Source organism: Amblyraja radiata, chromosome 19 (assembly GCF_010909765.2).
Source record: "Amblyraja radiata isolate CabotCenter1 chromosome 19, sAmbRad1.1.pri, whole genome shotgun sequence".
Taxonomy (NCBI): domain Eukaryota; kingdom Metazoa; phylum Chordata; class Chondrichthyes; order Rajiformes; family Rajidae; genus Amblyraja; species Amblyraja radiata.
Window position 1 is genome coordinate 8,765,423 of NC_045974.1, and position 27,085 is coordinate 8,792,507.

Consider the following 27,085-nt stretch of genomic DNA (forward strand, 5'->3'; position numbering starts at 1 on the left):
AATTCCTCCTTCTTCATTCTTTTTAGTTATTCCAACATGAATATTTATTTGGGATTTCTTTGGGAATATTTCTCTGGCATGCCCTTGGGATAAGGGAGAAAACCGGAGCACTCGGAGAAAACCCATGCGGTCGCAGGGAGATTGTGCAAACTCCACACAGACAGCACCCGGGTTCAGGTTCGAACCAGGATCACTGGCGCTGTGAGGCAGCGGTTTAACCAGCTGCGCCACCATGCCACCCAATATTTTTGAGAAACAAAATCCCTACAAATTGGAAAAAAAAGCCTCAGAATTTTATTTGTACCAAAAACCGACAAAATAACAATTGTTTAAGGAAGACATTTAAACAGCAGACCTGATGTTCATAAAACTCCACAAAACGTAAAAAGGCTTACCTGTCGTGGATTGTCTGCTTTTCTGCATCATACATACAAAACGGCATGTCAATGGTGGTACACTCAGTCATGAACTCAATGGAGCCACCTGTATCAGCAGATATGTCACAGATAGCCAAAAATCTAGAAAAGAAACAAAGTACCTAACATTAGGTTATAGTTTTAGTTTAGTTTACTTTAGTGATACAGCGCGGAAACAGGCGCTTCGGCCCACCGAGTCCGTGCCGACCAACAATCCACGCACACTAACACTATCCTACACACACACACTAGGGACAATTTGCGCTTATAAGTATACAAATTCAAGGCAATTAACCTACAAACCTGTACCTGTACATCTTTGGAGTGTGGGAGGAAACCAAAGATCTCGGAGAAAACCCACGCGGTCCTGGGGAGAACGTACAAACTCCGTACAGAGAGAACCCGTAGTCGGGATTGAACCCGGGTCCCTGGAGCTGCAAGTGCTGTAAGGCAGCAACTCTACCGCTGCGCCACTGTGCTGCCTATTATAGGATGCACATAGAATTCTTTGTGGAGATGTTGTGCGCGTTTTATTACTTGTGTAGTTACAGACATCTATAATGTTTGTTGAATATTGGAGTATTGTCGCATTTGGAGTATTGCATGCAGTTCTGGTCAACCCATTACAGGAAGGATGTAAAGTCCAATCAAAGATAGTCCAAGTGTCTCCAAAGAGGTAGATAGTAGTTCAGGACTTGCGAGCAGTTCTGAACTCCTATCTACCTCATTGGAGACACTTGGTCTATCTTTGATCAGACTTTACTGGCTTTATCTTGCACCAAATGTTATTCCCTTTATCATGTGTCTGTACACTGTGAATGGCTCGATTGTAATCATGTATCGTCTTTCGAATCTGCTGACTGGTTAGCACTCAACAAAAGCTTTTCACTGTACCTCGCTACACGTGACAATAAACTAAACTAAAGGATGTGGAAGCTTTGGAAAAGGTGCAGAAGAGGTTGACCAGAATGCTGCAGGCATTGAAGGGTATTAGCTACATGGAGAGGTTGGACAAACCTGGATTATTTTCTCGAGAATGCCATCGGTACAGGGGAGACCTGATAGAAGTATATCAAATCATGAGAGGCTTAGATCGGATTTAAAAAATCAGTATCTCCCCCCCCCCCCACCCCCAGAGTGGAAATGTCAAAACATAGCTTTAAGGTAAAAGGGGCAAGGTTTTAAGGAGATGCGCTGGGCAAATCGTTTTTTTTACACAGAGGGTAGTGGATGCCAGGCGTGGTGGTGGAGGCAGATACGACAGTGGTGTTTAAGAATCTTTTATTCAGGCACATGGATATGCAGGGAATGGAGGGATATGGATCATGTGCGAGCAGATGAGATTAGTTTAAGGTGGCATCATGTTGAGCACAGACATTGTTGGCCGGAAAAGCCAATGTTCTATATTCCATACTCTATACAGCATGATAATCATATCATCCCCAGGGCTCTAATCATTCATACTTTGCCCTTGTCAATGCCAAGCTCAGTGACAATACCAAGTCCATTTGTCAACTGCACAATTTATTTAGTTAGTTTAGTTTATTGCCACGTGCACTGAGGTACAGTGAAAAGCTTTTTTTGGTGCGTGCCATCCATAGAAACATAGAAAATAGGTGCAGGAGGAGGCCATTCGGCCCTTCGAGCCTGCACCGTCATTCATTGTGATCATGGCTCCAGACAGCGGAAAAACTATACAAGAAGGGTCTCGACCCGAAATGCCAGCCATTCCTTCTCTCCAGAGATGCTGCCCGTCCCACTGAGTTACTCCAGCTTTTTGTGTCTACACATGTGCAGATACAGGATAAAGGGAATAACGTTGACTGAAAGATAAAGTCCAGTAAAGTCCAATTAAACATGGTCGGAGGGTCTGCAATGGGGTAGTTGGGAGGTCAGGGCCACTCTTTAGTTAGTGATTTTTAAAGAAAACGTTAGTTCCTTTGAATCTTCGAACAAGATTGTTGCGTGCACGTTTTTGATGAAACTTGCCCCGATACAACGTGCAAAGAGCACTTTAAATACACACTTATTACATCAATATTTCATAACAACCCTACCTGTGTGGCAGGTCAGGACAACCATCACTAGCTGGGTCCAATATTTTGGCAGGTCCTAACAAACTGTGTGCATCCGTTCGGGTAAGTAATCGTGGCGTATCTGGTTCCCAGTAAATACCATTCACCAAACAAGTGGTATATGGAGCAATCTGGAAAATAACATGGAAGTGTTGGTGCCTTCAACAACTTAAAGCAGTCCCCTCTAAATAATTTTGATTGAGCCTTATTTGACATTCTCGACTTTTAGAGGAGGATAGATTTCATAAAAAATTTAATCTGTTGCCCACACCGACCAACATGTCCCATCTACTCTAGTAACCCACCTGATTTATAGATTTATTACCTGTTGCGGGAAAGGGAGGTAGTTGAGGCAGGTACACTAGTTCCACTTGCCTGCGCTTGGTCCATATCCCTCCAAACCTGTCCTATCCATGTACCTGTCCAACTGTTTCTTAAATGATGGGATAGTCCCTGCCTCTGGCAGCTTGATCCATACACCCACCACCCTTTGTGTGAAAAAGTTACCCCTCAGATTCCTATTAAATCTTTTTCCTTTCACCTTGAACCTATGTCCACTGTTCCTCGATTCCCCTACACTGGGCAAAAGACTAGAGTCATCTACCCAATCTATTCCTCTCATGATTTTGTACACTTCTATAAGATCTCCCCACATCCTCCTGCACTCCATGGAATAGAGACCCAGCCTACTCAACCTTTCTATAGTGCTCACACCCTCTAATTCTGCCAACATCCTCGTAAATCTTTTCTGAACCCTTTCAAGCTTGACCGTATCTTTCCTATAACACGGTGCCCAGAACGGAACACAATATTCTAAATACGTTCTCACCAACGACAATGGTGCTCCGGTTTCCTCCCACACTCCAAAGACGTGCAGGTTTGTAAGTTAATTGGTTTCTGTAAATTGTAATTTACCCCTAGTGTGTGGGATAGTGCAAATGTACGGGGTGATCGGTGGTCGGTGCGGACAGGGTGGGCAAAACGACCCGTTTCCACGCTGTATCTCTATGTTAAATGAACCCGTAAGGACACAGACATTTTGAAGGAAATAGATCTTTCATCTATTCACAGGGTGCAGTTTTAAATCATGGGTTATGGGGGAAGGCAGGAGAATGGGGTTAGGAGGGGGAGATAGATCTGCCATGATTGAAATTGCGGAGTAGACTTGATGGGCCTAATTCTGCTCTTTTCGCTTTTGAACTCATGTTCTGTGAAATGTATCACTTTGTACAGGAGTAGGTTACTTACATCAGTGCTGAAGCGTGAGGTGTATAACTTAGGGTGGTGCTGATATTCCACGGGATCGTACTTGCCATCACTCTTTCGAACAAGATGATGGTGACGGCTTAGAACGGTGCTGTAAATCTTGTTTTGATCTGTACAATCAACGGCAGGCTATTAGTTCCAAAGAGAACACACAACACATTCATTACTGTAACCACGGAAGACCAGTGCTTAGTTTAGTTTAGTCTCGAGATACAGGCCCTTCGGCCCACTGAGGCTGCACCGACCAGCGCTCCCAGCACACTAACACTATCCTACACACACTAGGGACAATTTACATTTATTCCAAAGGCAATTACTCTAGAAACCTGCACGCCTTTGGAGTGTGGGAGGAAACCGAAGATCTTGGGGAAAACCCATGTGGTCACGGGGGTGAACGTACGAACTCCGTACAGACAATACCCGTTGTCGGGATCGAATCCGGGTCTCCAGTGCTGTAAGGCAGCAACTCTACTGCTGCGCCACCTTGCCACCCCGCCCATCCTTTCCATTTTTGGACATTCCTCACTGAATAGAAACATAGAAAATAGGTGCAGGAGCAGGCCATTCAGCCCTTCGAGCCAGCACCGCCATTCAATATGATCATGGCTGATCATCCAACTCGGTATCCTGTACCTGCCTTCTCTCCATACCCCCTCATCCCTTTAGCCACAAGGGCCACATCTAACTCCCTCTTAAATATAGCCAATGAACTGGCCTCAACTACCTTCTGTGACAGAGAATTCCAGAGATTCACCACTCTCTGAGTGAAAAATGTTTTTCTCATCTCGGTCCTAAAATATTTCCCCCTTATCCTTAAACTGTGAGAATGTTCTTAATACATCAATAAATCTGATAATGATCTACGCAAATAAAAATAGGTTTGTATATCTGTTTTGAAAATAGGTTAAAAGGTATAATATATATAGTTAAGGTAATTGGGGCACAGGAGACGAGGTGGGGCACAAAGGACATACAGAGCAAAGGTTGGATCCAACTTCACAGAGTGAATACCAGAGAGTGCAAGTTGGCATCAATTCTTGAGTCAAGGTGCATGGAAAAACATCCGTATATGTGCAGAACAAAAAGATTGTCACATTACATGGGCGGCACGGTGGCGCAGCGGTAGAACTACTGCCTTACAGCGCCAGAGCCCCAGGTTCGATCCTGACTACTGGTGCTGTCTGTATGTAGGTATGTTGCAAAGCCTACCTGAAGCGTCGCTGAAAATCTGTCGCTGCGGGTGTGCGCGATTTTGGCGCCGTTTAGAGGGGGGCGGGTTTAAAACGCGATTTTCTCTAGGCTGTTCAAATCGAAGATGTTCAGCCTTGTTAATTATTAACGAAAAATCGCTGGAAGACCCCGTCGCAAAAGCTATTATTAGTTTTAATGGCTACCGCTACCACATAGAAGTATACCCAGTGCTTTTTGCTGGGTTGTAACTTTAATGGGCACGATTCCAAGCTTTGAGATTATCTACTTTTTTCTTGTATTTTGCTATGTTAAAATATGTACAATACCATTTCTAATGGGGTGGCACGGTGGCGCAGCGGTAGAGCTGCTGCAGTACAGCGCCAGAGGCCCGGGTTTGATCCTGACTACGGGTGCTGGCTGTATGGAGTATTCGCCTTCTCCCCGTGACCTGCGTTGGTTTTCTCCTGGTGCTCCGGTTTCCTCCCACATTCCAAAGACAAGTTAATTGGGTTCGGTAAAGATTGTAAATTATCCCTAGTGTGTGTAGGATACTGCTAGTGTGCGGGGATCGCTGGTCGGCGCGGGCTTGGTGGGCCGAAGGGCCCGTTTCCGCGCTGTATCTCTAAACTAAACTAATCTCAACTAATCAAAATGCCATCATCTGTCTCGTGAAGAAAGTTAACATAGAAACATAGAAAATAGGTGCAGGGGGAGGCCATTCAGCCCTTCGAGCCAGCACCGCCATTCATTGTGATCATGGCTGATCGTCCCCTATCAATAACCCGTGCCTGCCTTCTCCCCATATCCCTTGACTCCACTAGCCCCTAGAGCTCTATCTTACTCTCTCTTAAATCCATCCAGTGACTTGGCCTCCACTGTCCTCTGTGGCAGGGAATTCCATAAATTCACAACTCTCTGGGTGAAAAGGTTTTTTCTCATCTCAGTCTTAAATGACCTCCCCTTTATTCTAAGACTGTGGCCCCTGGTTCTGGACTCGCCCAACATTGGGAACAATTTTCCTGCATCTAGCTTGTTACATTTTAATAGATGTGCGTTTTGAACACGTTAGAACATGACCAAAGGCCTCAAGGGCGTCTTCATATCCGACTGATATAACAATGAGACACTGTGGTTGTATCATTTAAATACCTCCAGATCGGAAAACATCTCGAAGTTCGTGAGGCTCAACAAATTCACAAGGAAGTTCATTGAAGATTTCTTGTGCTCCCTGTAAAAGTAACAGCAGTTATTATTGCAAAATGTGTTTTATGTTCTTCCCCCTCTCCCCCCCACCCCTTCCAAATATTTCCACACTGTTCTTTTGGTGTCCAGCAAGTTCCATTAAAGCAACAGGGTGAGACGCAGTGGTGCAGCGGGTAGTGCTGCTGCCTCATGCCTAACTGCACCCCACATTTATGATCTCAGTTAGTGTGGACTCATTCACCTTGCGACAAAGAGTCCCGGCCAGGTTAATTCCCAGGATGGTGGGACTGTCATATGTTGATAGAATGGAACGGCTGGGCTTGTATGCTCTGGAGTTTAGAAGGGGGGGATCTTATTGAAACATATGAGATTATTAAGGTGTTGGACACGCTAGAGGCAGGAAACATGTTCTCGATGTTGGGGGAGTCCAGAACCAGGGACAACAGTTTAAGAATAAGGGGTAAGCCATTTAGAATGGAGACGAGGAAAAACCTTTACACCCAGAGAGTTGTGAAACTGTGCAAATTCTCTGCCTCAGAGGGCAGTGGAGGCCAATTCTCTGGATGCTTTCAAGAGAGAGTTAGATAGAGCTCTTAAACGTATCGGAGTCAGGGGATATGGTGAGAAGGCAGGAACGGGGTACTGATTGGGGATGATCAGCCATGATCACAGTGAATGGCAGTGCTGGCTCGAAGGGCCGAATGGCCTACTCCTGCACCTATTGTCTATTGTCCAAAAACATCGCCTATCCATGTCGTCAAGAGATGTTGCCTGACCCTCTGAGTTACTCCAGCACTTTGAGTTCTACCCCCTATGATCACTTGGGTTTTCAATGGGTGCTCCAGTTTCCCCTCATGTTCCAAGGGAGTCGCGATGGGTAGATCAATTGTTGCTGTAAGTTATGCAAGTGCAGCAGGTGGGGAGAGAATCGAGATGGAGCGGTTGGGAATGCGAGTGGGACTTAGCTGCATGAAACTAAATGGAGGAATAGGGCAGATGGAAATACTCCAGGGGCTAGTCAGACTCCTTAAGTATGAAAAAACAGACGGAAATATTTGGAAGGGTAGGGGTTAGCACACAAGCATTAACATTAAGGGTGGCACAGCTGCTGCCTCACAATGCGAGAGACCCAGGTTCGATCCTGACCTCGGCTGCTGTCTGTGTGGAGTTTGCATGTTCTCCCTGCAACTACCTTGGTTTCCTTCGGGTGCTCTGGTTTCCTCCCACATCAATAGACCGTGCATGTTTGTAGGTTAATTGGCCTCTGTAAATTGCCTCCAATGTGTAGGGAGCGGATGAGAGAGTGTGGTAATACAGATCTAGTGTAAACGACTAGTATCAATGGTCGGTGTGGACTCGGTGGGCCGAAGGGCTTGTTTCCATTATGTATCTCGAAGCAAAACTGAAAACTAAAACCAGTACCAAGGTTAAAGAAAAAAAAAAAACTAGGAAGGAATACAAACAAAAGGCTTTGAAAGATCTGAAATGAATTTCAAAACCTCCATTGAAGATGCGTGCAATAAATGCATCACATTCTCAAATAAAAATGTACCAACTTCTAGCTGGTTTCCATAATAGAAAAATGTTTTTCACCTATTTATAATCTAAACATTCTGATCATTGGATACAGGGCTTAATAAATTACACGGAAGATACTTAGGATAAAAGCCTCTCCTGAACTTCTCTCTTCTGTTAACCCTCCCAAAGTAAAAAGTGATGGTACCCATCATCAGTCATTCAGTATTTTCTCATGGAGTAGCCATAACGGGTGTCAGAGGCTATGGGGAGAAGGCAGGAGAATGGGGGTTAGGGGGGAGAGATAGATCAGCCGTGATTGAATAACGGAGAAGACTTGATGGGCCGAATGGCCTCATTCTGCTCCTAGAACTTGGCCACGGTAGCGCCGAAAACCTGGGTTCGATCCTGACCATGGGTGCTTGGCTGTACGCAGTTTGGACGTTCTCCCCGCGACATGCGTGGGTTTTCTCCGAGGTCTTTGATTTTTCTCCCACACTCCAAAGACGTACAGGTTTGTAGGTTAATTGGCTCGGTATAAATGTAAATTGTCCCTGGCGTGTGTAGGATAGTGTTAATGTGCGGGAATCACTGTGTGCTAATGCGTGGGGATCGCGGGTCGGTGCGGACTCGGTGGGCCGAAGGGCCTGTTGACTTTACGAGCTAGAAATGAACCGATTCACTAAACCTGCTTATCTAGTTAAAGTTGCTGTTATCCTGGTCGCAGAGAGTAAACACGGTCTCAAACTGGTGGGTTTTTTCAAAGGCTCCGAATTAATCATTGATAGACAAGACTTTTTAAATATCAGAACTGTTATCTGATCAATAACCAATTCTGCTGGCAATGACGTGAAAGGTCCCTGGAACTTCAACTCAGATGTACAAATACTGTACGTGCAGAGATCAATAAGGACGTTTGATTGTTAAAGAGGGGAAATAAAACCACAGAAACAACAGTTCCCTTTATGCCATGCTGGAAATCATATGATGCAGTGAGATAGGGCTGTTGCATAACAGTAACGAACCTCTCTCTGTCTATAGACACAAAATGCTGGAGTAACTCAGCGGGACAGGCAGCATTGCTAGAGAGAAGGAATGGGTGGCGTTTCGGGTCGAAACCCTTGTTCAGACTCTCTGTCTATGACTGATCCAGACATGATTGTAGGAAGGAACTGCAGATGCCGGATTACACCGCAGATAGACACAAAAGCTGGAGTAACTCAGCGGGACAGGCAGCATCTCTGGAGAAAAGGAATAGGCGATGTTTCGGGTCGAGAGACTGAGAGACAGGGGAGAGGGAAATGAGGAGGTAGAAAGAATAAAGGAATGAAAGGCATGATTAGAAGAAATCAAGGACAGCTGGGATGTTCAAGGGAAGGTGGAGCCCACAATGATCCATTGTTGGCTGCGGAAGAGGTGATGACGAGGGGGTACCAACAGTGACACTGAGCAGGACAACAGTGAAACTAGTGCGACGACTTGACTCCATCTCGGGACCCCGATGGCCCTTTCAGGTGAGGCAGAGGTTCACTTGCACCTCCTCCAACCTCACAGCGCCAGAGACCCGGGTTCAATCCTGACCAGGGGTGCAGTCAGTACAGAGTTTGTACGTTCTCTCCATGACCTGCGTGGGTTTTTCCCCGGGTGCTCCGGTTTCCTCCCACACTCCAAAGACGTACAGGTTTGTCGCTTAATAGGCCTTGGTAACAATGGTAAATTGTCCCAACTGTGTAGGGGGATCGCTGGTCTGTGGGCCGATTCCACACTGTATCGGTAAACTAAAGGCAAACATTCACCTGAGATTTGCCGAGATCCACACGACCTACCTTGGAGACGTTGCCGGTCCCGGTGAAGACGAACGTGACGGGTCCAATGGACTTGGGCATCAACCCCAGGGAGATCTCGTAACCGCAATCCCGTATCGCCTGGACAGCCTGGGCACTGTTCCGGTAATTGTGGGACATGCCAATGTGCTGGAAAACACAGACAACAGCTCTGACAACAACCCCACGAGGCAACTCCACCACAATAGGCGGTATCTCCGCGATTGCATTCCGAGTGGCCCTCAAAGCAAATCGGAATCATAGCCCATGGATGGTGAACCTGTGGAATTCATCGCCACATTCAGCTATGGAGGCCAAGTCACTGGGTACTTTGAAGCGCAGATTGGCAGATACCCGATTAGTACGGGTGCCAGCCGTGAATGAAAAGCGGAGTGGACTTGAAGGGCCGAATGGCCTAATTCTGCTCCTAGAATTTGTGAACCTATACAGCACAGAAACAGGCTCTTGCAATTCATCTCATCCATGTTGACTGTGAGGCCTAGCTACACTAATCTGTACCATAGCTGGCAGTAGATGGGAATGTGGAATTCTCTTCCACAGAAGGCAGGGGAGGCCAATTCGCTGGATGTTTTCAAGAGAGAGTTAGATATAGCTCTTAGGGCTAACGGAATCAAGGGATATGGGGAGAAAGCAGGAACGGGGTACTGATTTTAGATGATCAGCCACGATCATATTGAATGGCGGTGCTGGTTCGAAGGGCTGAATGTTTGGTGAACCTTTTGTAACTTTGTCGGTGCCAAAACATGGCAACACCCGTGTACTGCCGAGGTGAGGTGAGGTGCGGTGTGTGATTTTACCGGGTTGTACGCAAAACAACGTATTTCACTGTATCTGGGCACATGTGACAATGAAGTATCATCGAATCGCTCCAAGTCTTTCCCATCTTTCCCGTCTGTCCAAGTGTCTTTCTGTGCATTGAACCAGGACCCGTGTACGCCATGGTGACTAACTCGATACAGCAATCAAACAAGAGCATCATGCCTTGAAGGCGCATTCCACAGTGGAGCCAGACAGCGAGGGCATGAGAGGCATTGACGTACTCATCAACGAGATACTCGTCAGGCAACAGGTCGAAGATGGAGCAACGCCAGAAATATCAGCAGATGGGCCATGGATTTTGCTCCAGCTTTGTAAACCCTGCCTTTGTATACAGACACTTGCACGCTGATTTGACCACCCCCCCCCCCCCCCCCCCCACCCCCCACCCCCACCCCAGCTCCAAACAATGCCAGATTGATCATGCATACGATAACAATGTATTGGGGCAGGAACTATGAGGCATTGGGGAGAGGGTGCTTGTATGTAGGCAGGTCACCCTCTTGAGTATGTATAAGGCCTGTCCCACTTGCCGATTTTTTCGGCGACTGCCGGCATCATTGACTGACGTATCAGGTCACGGAAAAAGTCACGGCGTGATGCGGCGTGATGACGTATTGATGCGCGGTGTTTCCTCAAGTGTCGCAACATTTTATTTGTCGCCGCTGGATTTTGAGATGTTCAAAATCTTTTGGCGACCCTGATATGTCGGTCAATGACGCCGGCAGTCGCCGAAGAAAATCGCCAGGTGGGACAGGCCCTTATAGCCGTCTCCACAAGGCTGAGGAGAGGTTGGAGACACAGATACTGGCGTCTTGTGCAAAACACAAAGTGCTGGAGGAACTCGGCAAGCGGCTCAGTGGCACAGCAGTAGAGCTGCTGCCTTACAGTGCCACAGACCTGGGTTCAATCCTGACCTTGGGCTCTGTCTGTACGGAGTTTGTACGTTCTCTCTGTGATTGTGTGGGTTTGCTACTTGTTCCCTCCCACATTCCAAGGACGTGCAGGTTTGTAGATTAATTTAGTTTAGTTTAGTTTAGTTCAGAGATATACAGCACGGAAACAGGCCCTTCGGCCCACCGGGTCCGAGCCGACCAGCAATCCCCGCACATTAACACAATCCTACACCCACTAGGGAAAGTTTTTACATTTACCAAGCCAATTGACCTACAAACCTGTATGTCTTTGTAGTGTGGAAGGAAACCGAAGATCTCGGAGAAAACCCACGCAGGTCACGGGGAGAGCGTACAAACTCCGTATAGACAGCACCCGTAGTCAGGTTCAAACCCGGGTGTCCGGGGCTTAGGTGGGAGAGATAGATCGGCCATGATTGAATGGCTGAGTAGACTTGATAGGCCTAACTCTGCTCCTATCACTTATGATCTTATGATCTTAGGACTCTGGCTTATGGTCATGTCTCCGTATGCCTGGTAGCAACAGTTGGATAACCACACCAGCAGATGAGACGACAAGGCTGAAACGAACCGCAGATGCTTACCATGAAGGGTGTATGGTGACCCAACGCGAGGAATCGCAGTCCCAAACCGTGCAAAATGTTGATCATGCCTGTCACCGACAGAAGGGAAAGGCGTTTAGAAAATACTGTTTGACTCAAATTGTCTTTTGTCTAAAGTGAAGGTTGTAAAACGAAGGGGGGAAAATCCCATACCGGCAACTCCTGCCCATTGACCAAACGCCACGACTCGAGTCCCTTTGCTGTCAACCATTTTCTCATAATCAATCAGACGAATTTCCTGAAAATTAAAGTACAATGAAAAAGCAGTTAAATAAAAACCCGTAGCTGCACTAATGCCAATGTAATGTTTCATGTACATGTTCCTGTTCTACTGCATGTGCAGGTTGCAAGTGTACAGGCTTGCACTCAGCGACCAAGTTGATTCCCCCAACTGCATTTAATAAATATACGTTTATACATCGAATGGAAGGATTTTCCTTTAACAAACTGGGAATCGTTCGCGACCAATGCGAAGCCATCTCTTGTTAACATTTAAACGAGCGCAGGAAATGCAGGCAACATGCAGCAACATCAAGTGTGTTCCATCGTGATGTGCGCCAACAACAGAACAATGAACTTCTTACTTGCAACAGCATAACATGCCTATAAACACAATGCACACAGATAATATAGAATGAACAAAAAAAAAATCAATAACATAATAACACCAATAGAGTCATAGAGAGATACAGTGTGGAAACAGGCCCTTCGGCCCAACTTGCCCACACCAGCCCACACTACACTAGTCTCACCTGCTAGCATTTGGTCCCTATCCCTCCAAACCTGCCCTATCCATGTCATACTAGAGCGAAAAATCCCAAAGTCCTTAATGCAACCAAAGCCAGTTCCATGGCTCAGTTCTGTCAAGATAATAATTTAATATTGTCAAGCAAAGTGCTTTTACCTACAGATAGCTATACTTATATTAGTGAGGCCTGGCACACCACATCATGGCTGGACCACTGTATTAGTACAGCTGGTGCACATGCCTCATTGGGGTGTATGAGCATTCTGTACGGGGCAGCAATGACTGATCATATACCTGTTGCTATGACAATAAATGTTGAACACATACCTGTGGTATCCAGAGATAGAAGTAGCTTTAATACAGAAAAACTGGACTGGTCAACGCTTACAAAGGAAGACATCCTAGACTATTATGCCCATACAGATAAATCCTTAAGCAATATTCATCTACCTAAAGATGCAATAATATGTAGTAATGTTAATTGTAAAGATATGAAGCATAGGAGAGATATCTGCTCCATGTATAATGATATAGTAAGCGCCTTATATGTAGGCAGTAAGCCCTACTGCAAGCATAAAAATAAGACACATAACATCAGACCTGGCTGGAATAAGTATGTAGCTGAGTATCATACTGAAGCCCGTGAAGCCACCAAATCATGGGCTATGGCAGGTAGGCCCAGACAGGGGCCTGTGTTTGAGCACAGGAAGCTCACTAATGCAAGGTATAAGTATGCTGTTCGCTTCATCTGTAAAAATGAGCAAGCTATGAGGGCTGATTCCATGGCTAAGAAGCTGCTAGGTAACAATGCTACGGATTTTTGGAAGGAAGTGAGAGCTCTTAGCAGTTGCAAAACATCTCTACCATGTACTGTAGATGGAATCTCCGGAACAGCTAATATCGCGGAGTTATGGCGACAACATTATAGCACTTTATTCAACTGTGTCCAAGGTGACTTGTATAGGGTGGACAATATTGAGAGTAATGACTCGATGGTGATTATGTCACATGAGGTGTATCATGCCATGAACAAACTGTCCAACAACAAAGCAAGTGGCTTGGATCATATCTCTGCTGAACATCTTAAGTATGCGAGTATGAGGATAGCTCCTCTCCTAGCTATTTTTTTTACTGGCTTTATGATTCATGGCTTGTTACCAGACTCAATGTTGTCTGTCCTGTTAGTGCCGGTCATTAAGGACAAAGCTGGTAAATTATGCAGCCTAAATAATTACAGGCCCATAGCTTTAGCCAGCATACTGTCAAAAGTTTTGGAAAGAGTTCTGCTGGATAGAATAAATGAGTTTGTTAACTCCACAGATAACCAGTTTGGCTTTAGAGCTAAACATAGCACTGACTTATGCATATATGCCCTAAAGGAGATTGTAAACAAATATATTCATGCACATCACATGGTGGTTTTCCATCAATTTACCAATGATCAACTTGCATCTCTTTCGCAATAATGCTGGTACAGTCAGTCCTCATTATTCAATAATTTGCGATCCACAGGTCCGCATACTTGGACCCGGACTGAATCCCCAATTTGCCCTTGAACAAATACATCTCCGTGCACACACACACACATTCCTTCCTTCCCCGACAGCACGCCTACCTCCCTTCCATTGATTCCATCTACAACTCACGCTGCCTCGGCAAGGCCAGCAGCATAATCAAGAACCAGTCGCACCATGGCCACTCCCTCTTCTCCCCTCTCCCATCGGGCAAAAGGTATAGAAGTGTGAAAATGCAAACCTTCAGATTCAGGGACAGCTTCTTCCCACCTACCTGTTGTCAGGCAAATCAGGAACCATGCTACCAAAAACCAGAGAGCAGTACTGAACTACTATCTACCTCATTGGAGACCCTCGGACTATCTTTGATCGGACATTATTCATGTTATTCCCTTTATCATGTGTCTGTACAATGTGGATGACTCGATTGTAATCACGTATTGTCTTTCCACTGACTGGTTAGCACACAACAAAAGCTTTTCACTGTACCTCGGGACACGTGACAATAAACTAAACTCAAACATTGACACAGCATTCAGTATCTGTATAAATCGGCTGATCAGTTTCTGACCTCTTGATTCTAACGGCACCTTGTAGTTTAAAAACTGGTCACTGATTGTAAATTTTAAACTGGAAGCAGTTTATTAGCTAACAACAATTTATTTCAGATATTTAAGTATTTTAGGTTGCTTATTGATTAGCATTAATTATTTTAGAGCATTAAAGGGAATACCTATGGGTGACACACACAGTAGTGCAGCTGCCTCACAGCGCCAAGGACCCGTGTTCGATCTTGACCTCGGGTGCTGTCTATGTGGAGTTTCCATGTTCTCCCTGTGACCGTGTGGGTTTCCTCCCACACACCAAAAGGTTAGTAGGGAGTGACTGACAAAGTGGGATAACACAGAACTAGTGTGAACGGGTGATCGATGGTCGGTGTGGACTCTGTGGGCCGAAGGGCCTGTTTCCATGTTGAAACTCTACAATTTAAAACCTATGTTTATTTAAAGGGTGCACCAAGTACAAAGGATAGAGCTTTGGTGGTATCCGCATTTTTTGTTATCTGCAGAAACCCCTTATCACTTGGTGATAACAATATGTACAAATCAATTGTATGCTGTAATTTTTTGGTACATTGGCCTTCATCGGAAAGTGGTCAAAAAGGCTATTGGTATTGAGTTAGACAGAGTATTGAGAGAGAGAAGTTGGCCATGTTCAGAGTATTGTGTTCAGTTCTGGGCGCCATGTTACAGGAAGGATGTTGTCAAGATGGAAAGGGGACAGAGAAGATTTACGAGCATGTTGTCGGGACTCAAGGGTCTGAGCTATTGGGAGAGGTTGAGCAGGCTGGGACTCTGTTCCTCGTCTTATAGAGGCGTATAAAATCACGAGAGGAATAGATCGGGTAGACGCACAGAGTCTCTTGCCCTGAGTTGGGGAATTAAGAACCAGACGACACAGGTTTAAGGTGAAGGGGAAAAAATTTAATAGGGACCCGAGGGGTAACATTTTTTACACAAAGGGTGCTGGGCGTATGGAACGAGCTGGGGCAGGGACTATTGCAATGTTCAAGGAACATTTAGACAGGCACATGGATAGGACAGGTTGAGAGGGATGTAGGCCAATGCAGGCAGGTGGGACTGGTGTAGCTGGGACATGTTGGCCGGTGTGGGCAAGTTGGGCCGAAGGGTCTGTTTTCACACTGACCTATGACTGTTTGACACTATCGCCCTGTCGCTCGCTGGTCTGCTTGAAGCCCACCACTCTCAGGACCAATAGAGGACAAAAACGTTGAACTAATGGCCCTTTGTGGCTGAAGAAGGGATACATTCTTCCTCTTCTTTTTTTTTTAGCGTGGCCACATCAAGGACACTCTCGAGCTCCAGTGAAAATGCCAACAAAAAAAAAAGAAGTTGTACATAAAATGTATTATGAAAATATATATTAGGCACTTTGGTGCCATATGACTGTACTTACTTCTAATAAAATAAAATATAAAAAAAAAAAAAAAAAAAAAAATGCCAAGGTGAATAGAAAGGTTTCCACTATACCTTTTCAATGATCGCATCCAGAAGGGGCATGTTGGCCTCCTGGGCTTTGATTGTGTGTGAAAAGAAGGCGTAGGTTTTCCTGGGTATCAGTTTCTCCACTGGTGGTCTCTTTACTCCAATAATTATTGTTGCTTCAGAGATGTCTTCCTGGATAATAGCTCCAGCTTGCCTGTAATGCTGGAGAAAAAAAATGCATGTTAGAAATATATTTTTCTGCAGGTAAATGGACTTAACGGTGCTCATGCAAGAGAGACATCTTTTGTGTATTAGAATCTGTACATTGTGATTGGGAACTGCTCTAATTGTTTGCTCTAGATTACATACAGGAAGCCATTACACTTTGAGATGTATCGAACAATAATCAACTAAATAGGCACGGTGGCACAGCGGTAGAGTTGATGCCTTAGAGCGCTTGCAGCGCCGGAGACCCGGGTTCGATCCCGACTACGGGTGCTGTCTGGACGGAGTTTTTACATTCTGCCCGTGACCTGCGTGGGTTTTCTCCGAGATCTCCGGTTTACCGCCCACGCTCCAAAGACGTACAGATTTGTAGGTTAACTAGCTTGGTGTAGATGTATAATTGTCCCTAGTGCGTGTGTGTGTGTGTATGTGTGTGTGTGTGTGTGTGTGGGATAGTGTTCATGTGCGAGGATCTCTAAACTAAACTAAAGGACAGCAAAAGAGGTGATATGGGCCAAATACAGGCGGATGGGCGGAGCCCAGAATGACAACTTGGTCAGCACGGCCGAGTTGGGCCGTAGAGGCCGTTTCCAAATCTCTAACTCTACGACTCAGGAGGACGTGTGGAGGAGTGGCAGTGGCGTCTGTAGAGAGTGTGCGGCACGATGGCGCAGCGGTAGATTTGGCGCCAGAGACCAGCAGTTCGATTCCGAATACGGGTGCTGCATTGTACGGAGTTTGTACATTCTCCCCGTGACCGCGTGGGTTTTCCCCGGGTTCCGCGCTTTCCTCCCACACTCCAAAGACGTGCAGGTTTGTAGGTTAATTGGATTCAGAAATCAATGTAAATTGTCCCTTGTGTGTGTGTAGGATAGCGCTAGTTTGCGGGGATCGCTGGGCGGCGCGGACACGGTGGGCTGAAGTGCCTGTTTCCACTCTGTATCTTTAAACTAAACTAACACTAGTTCTATCCGACACAATATTTTTTTGTTACGGAAGCCAATTAACCTACAAACCTGCGCCACTGTGCTGCCCATCTGAAGTTCAGAACTGCAAAACAACATTGTCAAAGGAAAGACATTCTGGCACAAACTGTTTTTGGGCAAGACTCCAATGAAGATTGACAATAAAATTTCCCAGCTTCAAGAGTTTGTCAGAGCTGAAGATCGGTTGCCAGAAAAACAATCTGGGACAAGTGGAAAAACCTTATCTTGACAGACTTACTTCCTTTAAAGGAAACTCACACCTAAATTGTATTTGAAAACAAAACTCTTTTTTTGCTTCAGCAGTACCAGTGTGAATGTTTGCCACACATCCTTAGAAAGCCCTGTTCAGGAAAACTGGAAAATGTATTGTTGTAATACAAAATTCCAAACACAGCCTTAGAAGCTTAGAAGGGATAAAATAAGACAAAATATTTAAAAGGGAGATTGTTTAAGAAGGAACTGCAGATGCTGGAAAATCGAAGGTAGACAAAAGTGCTGGAGAAACTCAGCGGGTGCAGCAGCATCTTGGAGCGAAGGAAATGGGCAACGTTTCGGGCCGAAACCCTTCTTCAGACTGAGTTTAGCCAGGTACACCTTCTGCCCAAAGTGCTTGAGTAACGCGGCAGGTCGGGCAGCATCTCTGGAGAAAAAGATAGACACAAAACACTGGAGTAGCTCAGCGGGTCAGGCAGCATCTCTGGAGAGAAGGAATAGGTGACGTTTCAGGTCGAGACCCTTCTTCAGACTGAGAGTCAATGGAGAGGGAACAGAGAGATATGAAAAGGTACATAGAAAAAAATAATGAAAGATATGACAAAAGACAGATCGAAGCCAGCACCGATGATGAAGGAAAGGTGGAGCCCACAATGGTCCATTGTTGGCTGTAGATAAGGTGATAACGAGTGATACAAGCAGTGAAACTCAGCAGGGCGACAGTGAAGCTAGGGCAACTACTATGTTGGGGAAGGAGATGGGGAATAAGGATTACTTGAAATTAGAGAAATCAGGGGCCACAGTTTTAGAATAAGGGGTTGGCCATTTAGAACGGAGATGAGGAAAAACGTTTTCACCCAGAAAGTTGTGAATCTGTGGAATTCTCTGCCTCAGAAGGCAGCGGAGACCAATTCTCTGGATGCTTTCAAGAGAGAGTTAGATAGGGCTCTTAAAGATGGAATCAGGGGATAAGGGGAGGCAGGAACGGGGTACTGATCAGCCATGATCACAGTGAATGGCGGTGCTCGCTCGAAGGGCTGAATGGCCAACTCCTGCACCTTTTGTCTATTGTCTAATGGAATATGAAACATTTGTTTGATGAAGGGTCCCGACCCGAAACTCCACCCATCCTTTCTCTCCAGAGGTGTTGCCTGACCCGCTAAGTTCCTCCAGCACTTTGTGTGTGTCTTTAGAATAAAGTGGCATCTGCAGTTCTTCTGTGCATTGAAACATTGCGAATCACCTGCTCGTGGATGGCTCTCCTGTTGGATGGTTGCACCAGGACCTTGTAGCCGGCACTCGTCAGCTCCTTGATGTGTCTGGGGGCCAAGGGGGCCCGCCGCTCCCACACGTTGATGTCCTCCCTCCGCAACGCCAAGATGGCCGTGTGATGCCGGTACCTGGGGTGGCCACACCGCAGACACAGGCTCAGCGCCCGGCTTTTATGCCTCAGCAACCAATACATCTTCAGAGCAGTAGGTGGCTGAAGGGGAAAACAGTGCAGACTGGCGTTAGAGAAGGTCCCAGAAAAACAACAAAAGATCAGCAGCAGAAACATATGGTTTACAGGTCAATTCATCTTGATTTTAGTACCATTCCATTGTAGTACCCTTCCATTCTAGTACCCTTCCATTCAGCGAGTTTCCCCGCTGTCCTGACTCTCAGTCTGAAGGTGGGTCTCGACCCAAATCATCACCTATTCCTTTTCTCCAGTGATGTTGCCTGGCTCACTGAGTTACTCCAGCATTTTGTGTCGATCTAGTTTAGTTTAGAGTTACGGCGCGGAAACAGGCCCTTCAGTCCACGTCGACCAGCGTCCCCCGTACACTAGCACCATCCAACGCACTAGGGACAATTTACAATCTTTGCCCAAAGTAAATTAACCTACAAAGCTGTATGTCTTTGGAGTGTGTGGGGGAAACCGGAGCACCTGGAGAAAACCACGTGGTCAGTGTGAGAACGTACAAACTGTACAGACTGTAGTCAGGATGGAACCCGGGTCTCTGGCGCTGTAAGGCAGCAACTCTACCGTAGCGCCACCGTGCCACCCCTAATCTTGATCGCGGAGGACCAGCTAAGTAATGGTTGATATATTCAATAATTGATTTCAAAGTTTTCAGTAATTATGTCTGTACCCCTTCCAATCTGCCAACAATGTGTTGCAAATATGAATACTCTCCTTGAACCTGATGAAACCCTAATACTCCATCACCCTTGGTAGTTTAAGGTGCTAGACTGGCACCATTGCCAAAAGATTGGATGTCACTCCCATTAATACCTAAAAAACACATTTAATTTAAATGCAAGGAACCACGGTGCTGGAACCTTGCTCAAAACACAAAGGGTCCAGAGGAGATTTACGAGAACAATCCCACAAATGATTGGATTAATATATGATGAGCATTTGAAAGCACTGGGCCTCATCTAGCTGGAGTTTAGAAGGATAAAGTGTGGGGATGGGCGTAGATTGACAGATTCTTGATTGGTACGGGTGTCAGAGGTTATAGGGAGAAGGCAGGAGAGGGAAAAATGGATCAGCTATGATTGAATGGCGGAATAGAATTGATGGGCCAAATGGCCTAATGCTGCTCCAAGAAATCGTGTTCAGCATGTTAATATGCTGGAGGTACTTAATGGGTCAGGCAACATCTGTGGAGGGAATTGATAATGCATTTCTGTGTGGGATCCTTCTGCAATTCCTTTGATTAACTTTTTTCAAATATTTCCCCGTTATATAATAACATTTCCAGTGAACCAAGTTTAAATGGAATTGGAAATATATTGGGGAGGTGGGCACAAAGTGCTGGAGTAACTCAGCAGGTCAGACACCATCTCTCGAGAAAATCGATGGGCCCATTGTTCAGAATTCAGAAATATACTCTATCTCTGGGCCCAGTTTTGGCTGCAAAGCTGCCAGTGCTTCTGACCGCTGGTATGCCAAGAGTCAAGAGTGTTTGATTGTCAGATGTCCCAGATAGAACAGTGAAATTCCTTTGCAGCAGCACAACAGAATCTGCAAACATAGTACACTGTAAACAATATAATAAACTTCAGTGTGCGTGTATGTATATAATCACACTGAACTTTTTTCTATATATACACATACTCACACACATATATATGTATATATACACACACACAGACACGTACACATAAAAAACAAACAATAATAGACTATTATTGCACTACGTAGTTCAGAGCTTAATGGAGGTTGTTGTGTTTAATGGCCTGATGGCTGTAGGGAAGAAGCTGTTCTGAACCTGGACGTTAGAGTTTTCAGGCTACTGTACCTTCTTCCCAATGGCAGGGGTGAAATGAGTGTGTGGCCAGGGTGTGTGGGTCTCTGATAATGCTGGCTGCCTGTTTGAGGCAGCGACTCCTGATGTTGTGGTGGGGGAGGTCAGTACCCGTGCTGGACCAGACCTCAACCCTGGCTCCAGCCATGGGTCCACATCCCAGCCCTGGCGGCACTTGCACCCAAGCTCCCCACTTACATTGGGCAGATGACTTTACAGTTCGGGGCACTTCTGCTGTTCGACATGTCACCCATCCATTCCCATTCGCTCTACAGATGCTGCCTGGCCCGCCAAGTTCCTCCAGGACTTTGCGTTTTGCTCAGGACCCCCAGCAGCTGCAGATTCTAGTCTCTCGGCAGGACATGATTCATGTTTAGCACTCAACTACTTTAATTTTAACCTGTTCAGTGCCACCTCCATGTATGCTCGGGTACTTGGCCAATAGTGAAAATAAAAACTTGGCAGTGAACATGTTGAGGAAGTAGAGCATTTCATTGCATCTGGTGATGCTCACATGCTCTTGCCAGCACACCAATCCATGCCTGTGACAGTTCCTCCCTCTGTCCCATCTTCGTCTGTGCCACAGTCTCCTGCTACAACCCCAGAGGCGTTGGTCCACTCCCCCACTGATGCTGAAATCACCAACTGGAGTCAGGGGATATGGGGGGAAGGCAGGAACGGGGTACTGATCGGGGATGATCAGCCATGATTACATTGAATGGCGGTGCTGGCTCGAAGGGCCGAATGGCCTACTCCTGCACCTATTGTCTATTGTCTATTGTCTGTGCCACCCATGTTTATGTATCTTCTCGTTCATTCACCAAGTTACTAAGCACGAGCCAGTAATTTTCATGAAGGGGGATGGGGAATTTTGCAAATAAGCATTTCTGATCAGCAGTAAGAATATTGAGTTCTCCAACCTGAAGTAGCCCTTGCATCCCCTCTCTCCATCCCTCCCTCACCCAAGTCAAACTACTTTCTCCGGGGAAGAGGAATGGAGATGGCCTCTATCGTACACGTGCCGGTCGTGTTAGCAGGCCGGTTGTGAAGTATCCGGACTACGTTTGACTTTACATACGTTGGTCATCAGTTGCGATGTTTGCTTCACTAAGATATGGGTTTACAGTGCTATTGATTCTTTAAGAGGGGGGGATGTATAACAGTGGCTCATGTTATGAGTCATGCTTTTGTAGTTGCGCCCACTAGCTTGTTAGTGTCGCGAGCTACTGCACTCTTCAGTATGAAGTTAACTCTCTAGTAAGAGCTTGTAGTTGTCTATTCTAAATAAACAGTGTATAACCTGCCAAGGTGTGAGGTCTTTACTATTACAAGTACTCTAAACCAACAGGTATGCAAAACAAAGAATATCACTGTGACTTAGCGCGTGTGACAAAAAAACAATCAATCATTCATTCCACCCTTCCCTACAATCCAAGTCAAGTCAAGTTTATTTGTCACATACACATACGAGATGTGCAGTGAAAAGTGGCAATGCTCGCGGACTTTGTGTAAAAAGACAACAAAAACAACCAAACAAACTACAATACATATTAAATATTGTGGGCGGAAGGAAAAAGGGAAAAAAACAACAATTTAAAAAAAAAAACAGTAGAGTGGTGCAATAAGGTACAACTTACTTACAACTGACTTACAACTGCATCTAGTTCCGCCAGGAGCTTGAATTCTCAATTCTCAATTCAATTCAATTCTCTCTCCCTCGCTGAATGCGCTGCCAAACTGCTGAATATTTCAGGCTTTCTATTTTCCTGTCTGCAATACTCCGATTTGGCAGCTCAAAGGTCATAGGGGAGCGTCCAACTCAGCGCAGTCTTAGCATCCTCACCGAGTTAGACATCTAAACAACATATTCAAGCACACAGTCAGACATTCATATTTTCCGTCAAGCCTTGAGCTCCATTTGCACTCACAGGAGGAAGTAAAAGCTTTCACAACAGATCTTCATTGTTACAATATCACTAGAACCATATTATTGTGTAATTCATTTCAGTGCCATCCATTACACCTTGCTGTGAACAACTTGCTGGTTGCACGGAATGACACACAAATCAACATTTATTGGGCTGAGATGTGGTTTAAGATTATGCGATATCCCTTATTACATAGAAACATAGAAAATAGATGCAGGAGTAGGCCATTCGGCCCTTCGAGCCTGCACCGCCATTCGATATGGTCATGGCTGATCATCCAACTCAGTATCGCATCCCTGCCTTCTCTCCATACCCCCTGATCCCTTTAGCCACAAGGGCCACATCTAACTCCCTCTTAAATAAAGCCAATGAACTGGCCTCAACTACCTTCTGTGGCAGAGAATTCCACAGATTCACCACTCTCTGTGTAAAAAAAGATTTTCTCATCTCGGTCCTCAAAGACTTCCCTCTTATCCTTAAGCTGTGACCCCTAGTTCTGGACTTCCCCAACATCGGGAATAATCTTCCTGCATCTAGCCTGTCCAACCCCTTAAGAAATGTGTACGTTTCTATAAGATCCCCCCTCAATCTTCTAAATTCTAGCGTGTACAAGCCGAGTCTATCCAGTCACCCACACGTCCCACTCCCTTTCAATCAGTATTGATGTCTAGGCTGACGATAGACACAAAATGCTGGAGTAACTCAACGGGTCAGGCAGCGTCTCTGGCGAAAAGGAATGGGTGACGGTTTGGGTCGAGACCCTTCTTCAGAATTTCTAGGCTACTAGTTTAAGATAGAGATACGGCATGGAAACAAGCCTATTGGCCCACTGAGCACGCTGGCCAGTAATTACCCATATATTAGTTCTATCCAACACACTAGGGCCAATTTACAGAAGCCAATTAACCTACAAAACCCGCACGTCTTTTTGGGTTGCAAGAGGAAACTGGAGCACCAGGCAAAATCTCACACAGTCTCTGTGACAACATGCAAACTCCGTAAAGACAGCACCCATAGCCAGGATTGAACCTGGGTCTCTGTCTCTGCATGACAGCAACTCTATAAGCTGTATACTCTATACATTCTTAAAAATAACGGAGTCAGGGGATATGGAGAGAAGGCAGGAACGGGGTACTAATCAGGGATGATCAGCCATGATCACATTGAATGGCGGTGCTGGCTCGAAGTGCCGAATGGCCTACTCCTGCACCTATTGTCTATTGTCTGTGCCACCCATTGTCTGTGCCACTCCAAAACTCCCTGGAGGCAGGAACGGTCCCAGTGGATTGGAAAATGGCCAATGTAACACCTATATTTAAAAAAGGAAGTAAACAGAAAGCGGGTAACTATAGACCGGTTAGTCTAACATCGGTGGTGGGTAAAATGTTAGAGACAATTATTAAAGAAACACTAACGGGGCATTTGGATAAACATGACTTCATCGGACAGAACCAGCATGGTTTTGTGAAGGGGAAGTCCTGTTTAACGAATCTGCTCGAATTCTTTGAGGAAGTAACAACCCGGGTGGATAAAGGGGAACCGGTGGATGTGGTATACTTGGACTTCCAAAAGGCTTTTGACAAGGTGCCACATAAGAGACTATTGCTAAAAATAAAAAATTATGGAATTGGGGGTAATATATTAGCATGGGTAGAGGATTGGCTAACAAATAGGAAGCAGAGAGTGGGGATAAATGGTTCATACTCGGGATGGCAACCGGTAACTAGCGGGGTTCCGCAAGGGTCGGTGCTGGGACCCCAGTTGTTCACAATTTATATAAATGATTTGGAGGAGGGAACCAAGTGTAATATATCAAAATTTGCGGACGATACAAAAATGGGAGGAAAAGTAGGGGATGAGGAGGATAGGAAGAGTCTGCAAAAGGATATAGATAAGCTAGGTGAGTGGGCAACAACTTGGCAGATGAAGTTTAATACTAATAAATGTGAAGTCATTCACTTTGGGAAAAAAAATGATAGGGCAAGTTATTTTCTAAATGAGGAGGAACTGCGTTGTAATGCAACGCAAAGGGATCTAGGGGTATTAGTACATGAATCACTAAAAGTTAGTATGCAGGTGCAGCAAGCAATCAGGAAGGCCAATGGAGTTTTGGCCTTTATTGCTAGGGGGATTGAGTATAAAAACACGGAGGTCTTGCTGCAGCTGTACACAGTATTAGTGAGACCACATTTGGAATACTGTGTACAGTTCTGGGGTCCATACTTAAGAAAGGATGTACTAGCCCTGGAGGCAGTGCAGCGAAGGTTTACAAGATTAATTCCTGCAATGAGGGGATTGACATATGAGGAAAGGTTAAGTAGGCTGGAACTCTACTCTTTGGAGTTTAGAAGAATGAGAGGCGATCTCATTGAAACATATAAGATCGTGAGGGGCCTTGATCGGGTGGATGCACCGAGGATGTTCCCAATGATCGGGGAAACTAGAACTAGGGGACATAGTTGCAGAATAAGGGGGGGCTCTTTTAAAACTGAGATGAGGAAGAACTTCTTCACCCAGAGGGTGGTTAATTTATGGAATTCACTGCCCCAGGGAGCAGTGGAAGCAGAAACTTTAAATATATTTAAGACTAAAATAGATGTTTTTTAGCTGCCAAGGGGATAAGGGGCTACGGGGAGAGGGCAGGGATATGGACCTAGGTATGGTTAGTATAGTAAGACCTGAGTGATCTCCTGGACAAGTGTCGATCGCCTAGATTGGGGTCGGAGAGGAATTTCCCGGATTTTTTTCCCGAATTGGACCTGGGTTTTTATCCGTTTTTTTGCCTCCCCCAGGAGATCACGAGGTTTTTGGGGTGGAGAGGGGTGATAGCGGTATAAAGGGGAGGGTAGTGTCTTGTGTTCTGTGTCTTGTGTCTACTGTTTGTGGGTAAGTGTGTCTGTTTAGTGTTCAGCCATGAGTGAATGGCGGTGCGGGCTCGACGGACCTGGTGGTCTACTCTCGCACCTACTTTCTATGTTTCTATGTTTCTATGTACCTTCTCATCCATTCACCAAGTTACTAAACACGAGCCAGTAATTTACATGAAGTGGGATGAGGAATTTTGCAAATGAGCATTTCTGATCAGCAGTAAGAATATTGAGTTCTCAAACTTTAAGTAACCCTTGCATCCCCTCTCTCCATTCCTCCCTCACCCAAGTCAAACTACTTTCACTGGAGTCCTGTTGCGTTTTATTATCTTTATAACGCATGATAGACACAAAAAGCTGGAGTAACTCAGACTGAAGAAGGGTCTCGACCCGAAACATTACCAATGCCTTCTCTCCATAGATGCTTCCGGTCCCGCTGTGAGTTACTCCAGCTTTTTGTGTCCATCTTCAGTTGAAACCAGCACCTGCAGTTCCTTCCTACACATTCCGTATAACTCGTTATCCCCAAGCCCACAGCCAACAATGGACCATTGTGGGCTCCACCTTTCTTTAATCATCATGACTATTTTTGCACACCTTTCACTCGTTTGTCCTATATTCTCTCTCCCTCTCTTTCTCTACATCACTGTCTATATCTCTCGTTTCCCTTTCCCCTGACTCTCAGTCTGAAGAAGGGTCTCGACCCGAAACGTCACCTGTTCCATTTCTCCAAGAGGCGCCGCCTGACCCGCTGAGTTACTCCAGCTTGGAGCACCTGCGGTTCCTTGCTACACATTTCTGATTGGCTTTGCCCCTCAAAACATATGATCATATTCCCTTTCTGAGGCCTCCACGTTAAACCACGTTACACGGTCGAGTATCGCAGGCAGGGGCATTGACAAAGGTCGAACCCCGATCACACAAGGAGACATTTGTAGACATAGCACACAGGGAACAATTTACACTGCAACCTAGAGCAGAACACAAAGTGCCGGGTGGACTTAACGAGGAGCGAAGGAGACAGCCGGCGTTTCGGGTCAGGACCTTTCTTCGAAGAGAAATGTGTCATGTTTTTAAATGGGAACGAGATTCTTTTTTTTTTTTAATATAAAGGAAAATTTTAAAAACTTACAGATCACGAAACAGTAATTAAACTCGCATCCCTGTCCCGGGCGATATCCACCAGATGCAGAGATTTGGAAATATGTTTTCCTCAAAGCAAATACAACCGGAGAACAAAAAGAAACTAGCACAAACACTGCATGTAATGGAACATTAGCCGACTTGCCGGGTTACTTCAAGGACAGCTTCCAAATATAGGAGCACTGACGTCAAGCGAGGCTTTAAAGGGATTAGACTACAGGACTAACTCCAATTCCATTGCCCATCTGTGTGTGTATTTGTGTGTGTATCTGTGTGCCTGTGTGTGTATCTGTATGTGTATCTGTCTGTCTGTGTGT

At 45.6% G+C, this 27,085-nt stretch overlaps 1 protein-coding gene across 2 annotated transcripts in view; it reads right to left on the bottom strand.

The window, feature by feature from the left end:
• Nucleotides 1-27,085, bottom strand: part of aass (aminoadipate-semialdehyde synthase) — a 64,054-nt gene that overhangs the window by 36,432 nt on the left and 537 nt on the right. The window contains exons 1-10 of one of the 2 annotated variants that reach the window (XM_033037620.1): nucleotides 26,758-27,055; nucleotides 18,778-19,017; nucleotides 16,156-16,332; nucleotides 11,996-12,080; nucleotides 11,825-11,892; nucleotides 9,493-9,639; nucleotides 6,098-6,176; nucleotides 3,740-3,867; nucleotides 2,474-2,622; nucleotides 396-518 (exon numbers count right to left, since the gene is read on the bottom strand). In XM_033037620.1, the coding sequence (XP_032893511.1) occupies nucleotides 396-518; nucleotides 2,474-2,622; nucleotides 3,740-3,867; nucleotides 6,098-6,176; nucleotides 9,493-9,639; nucleotides 11,825-11,892; nucleotides 11,996-12,080; nucleotides 16,156-16,332; nucleotides 18,778-18,999 (1,178 nt within the window). In that variant the 5' untranslated portion in view covers nucleotides 19,000-19,017; nucleotides 26,758-27,055. Of the gene's footprint in view, nucleotides 1-395; nucleotides 519-2,473; nucleotides 2,623-3,739; nucleotides 3,868-6,097; nucleotides 6,177-9,492; nucleotides 9,640-11,824; nucleotides 11,893-11,995; nucleotides 12,081-16,155; nucleotides 16,333-18,777; nucleotides 19,018-26,757; nucleotides 27,056-27,085 lie in introns of those variants that run through there. The other variant, XM_033037619.1, reaches the window with a different exon arrangement.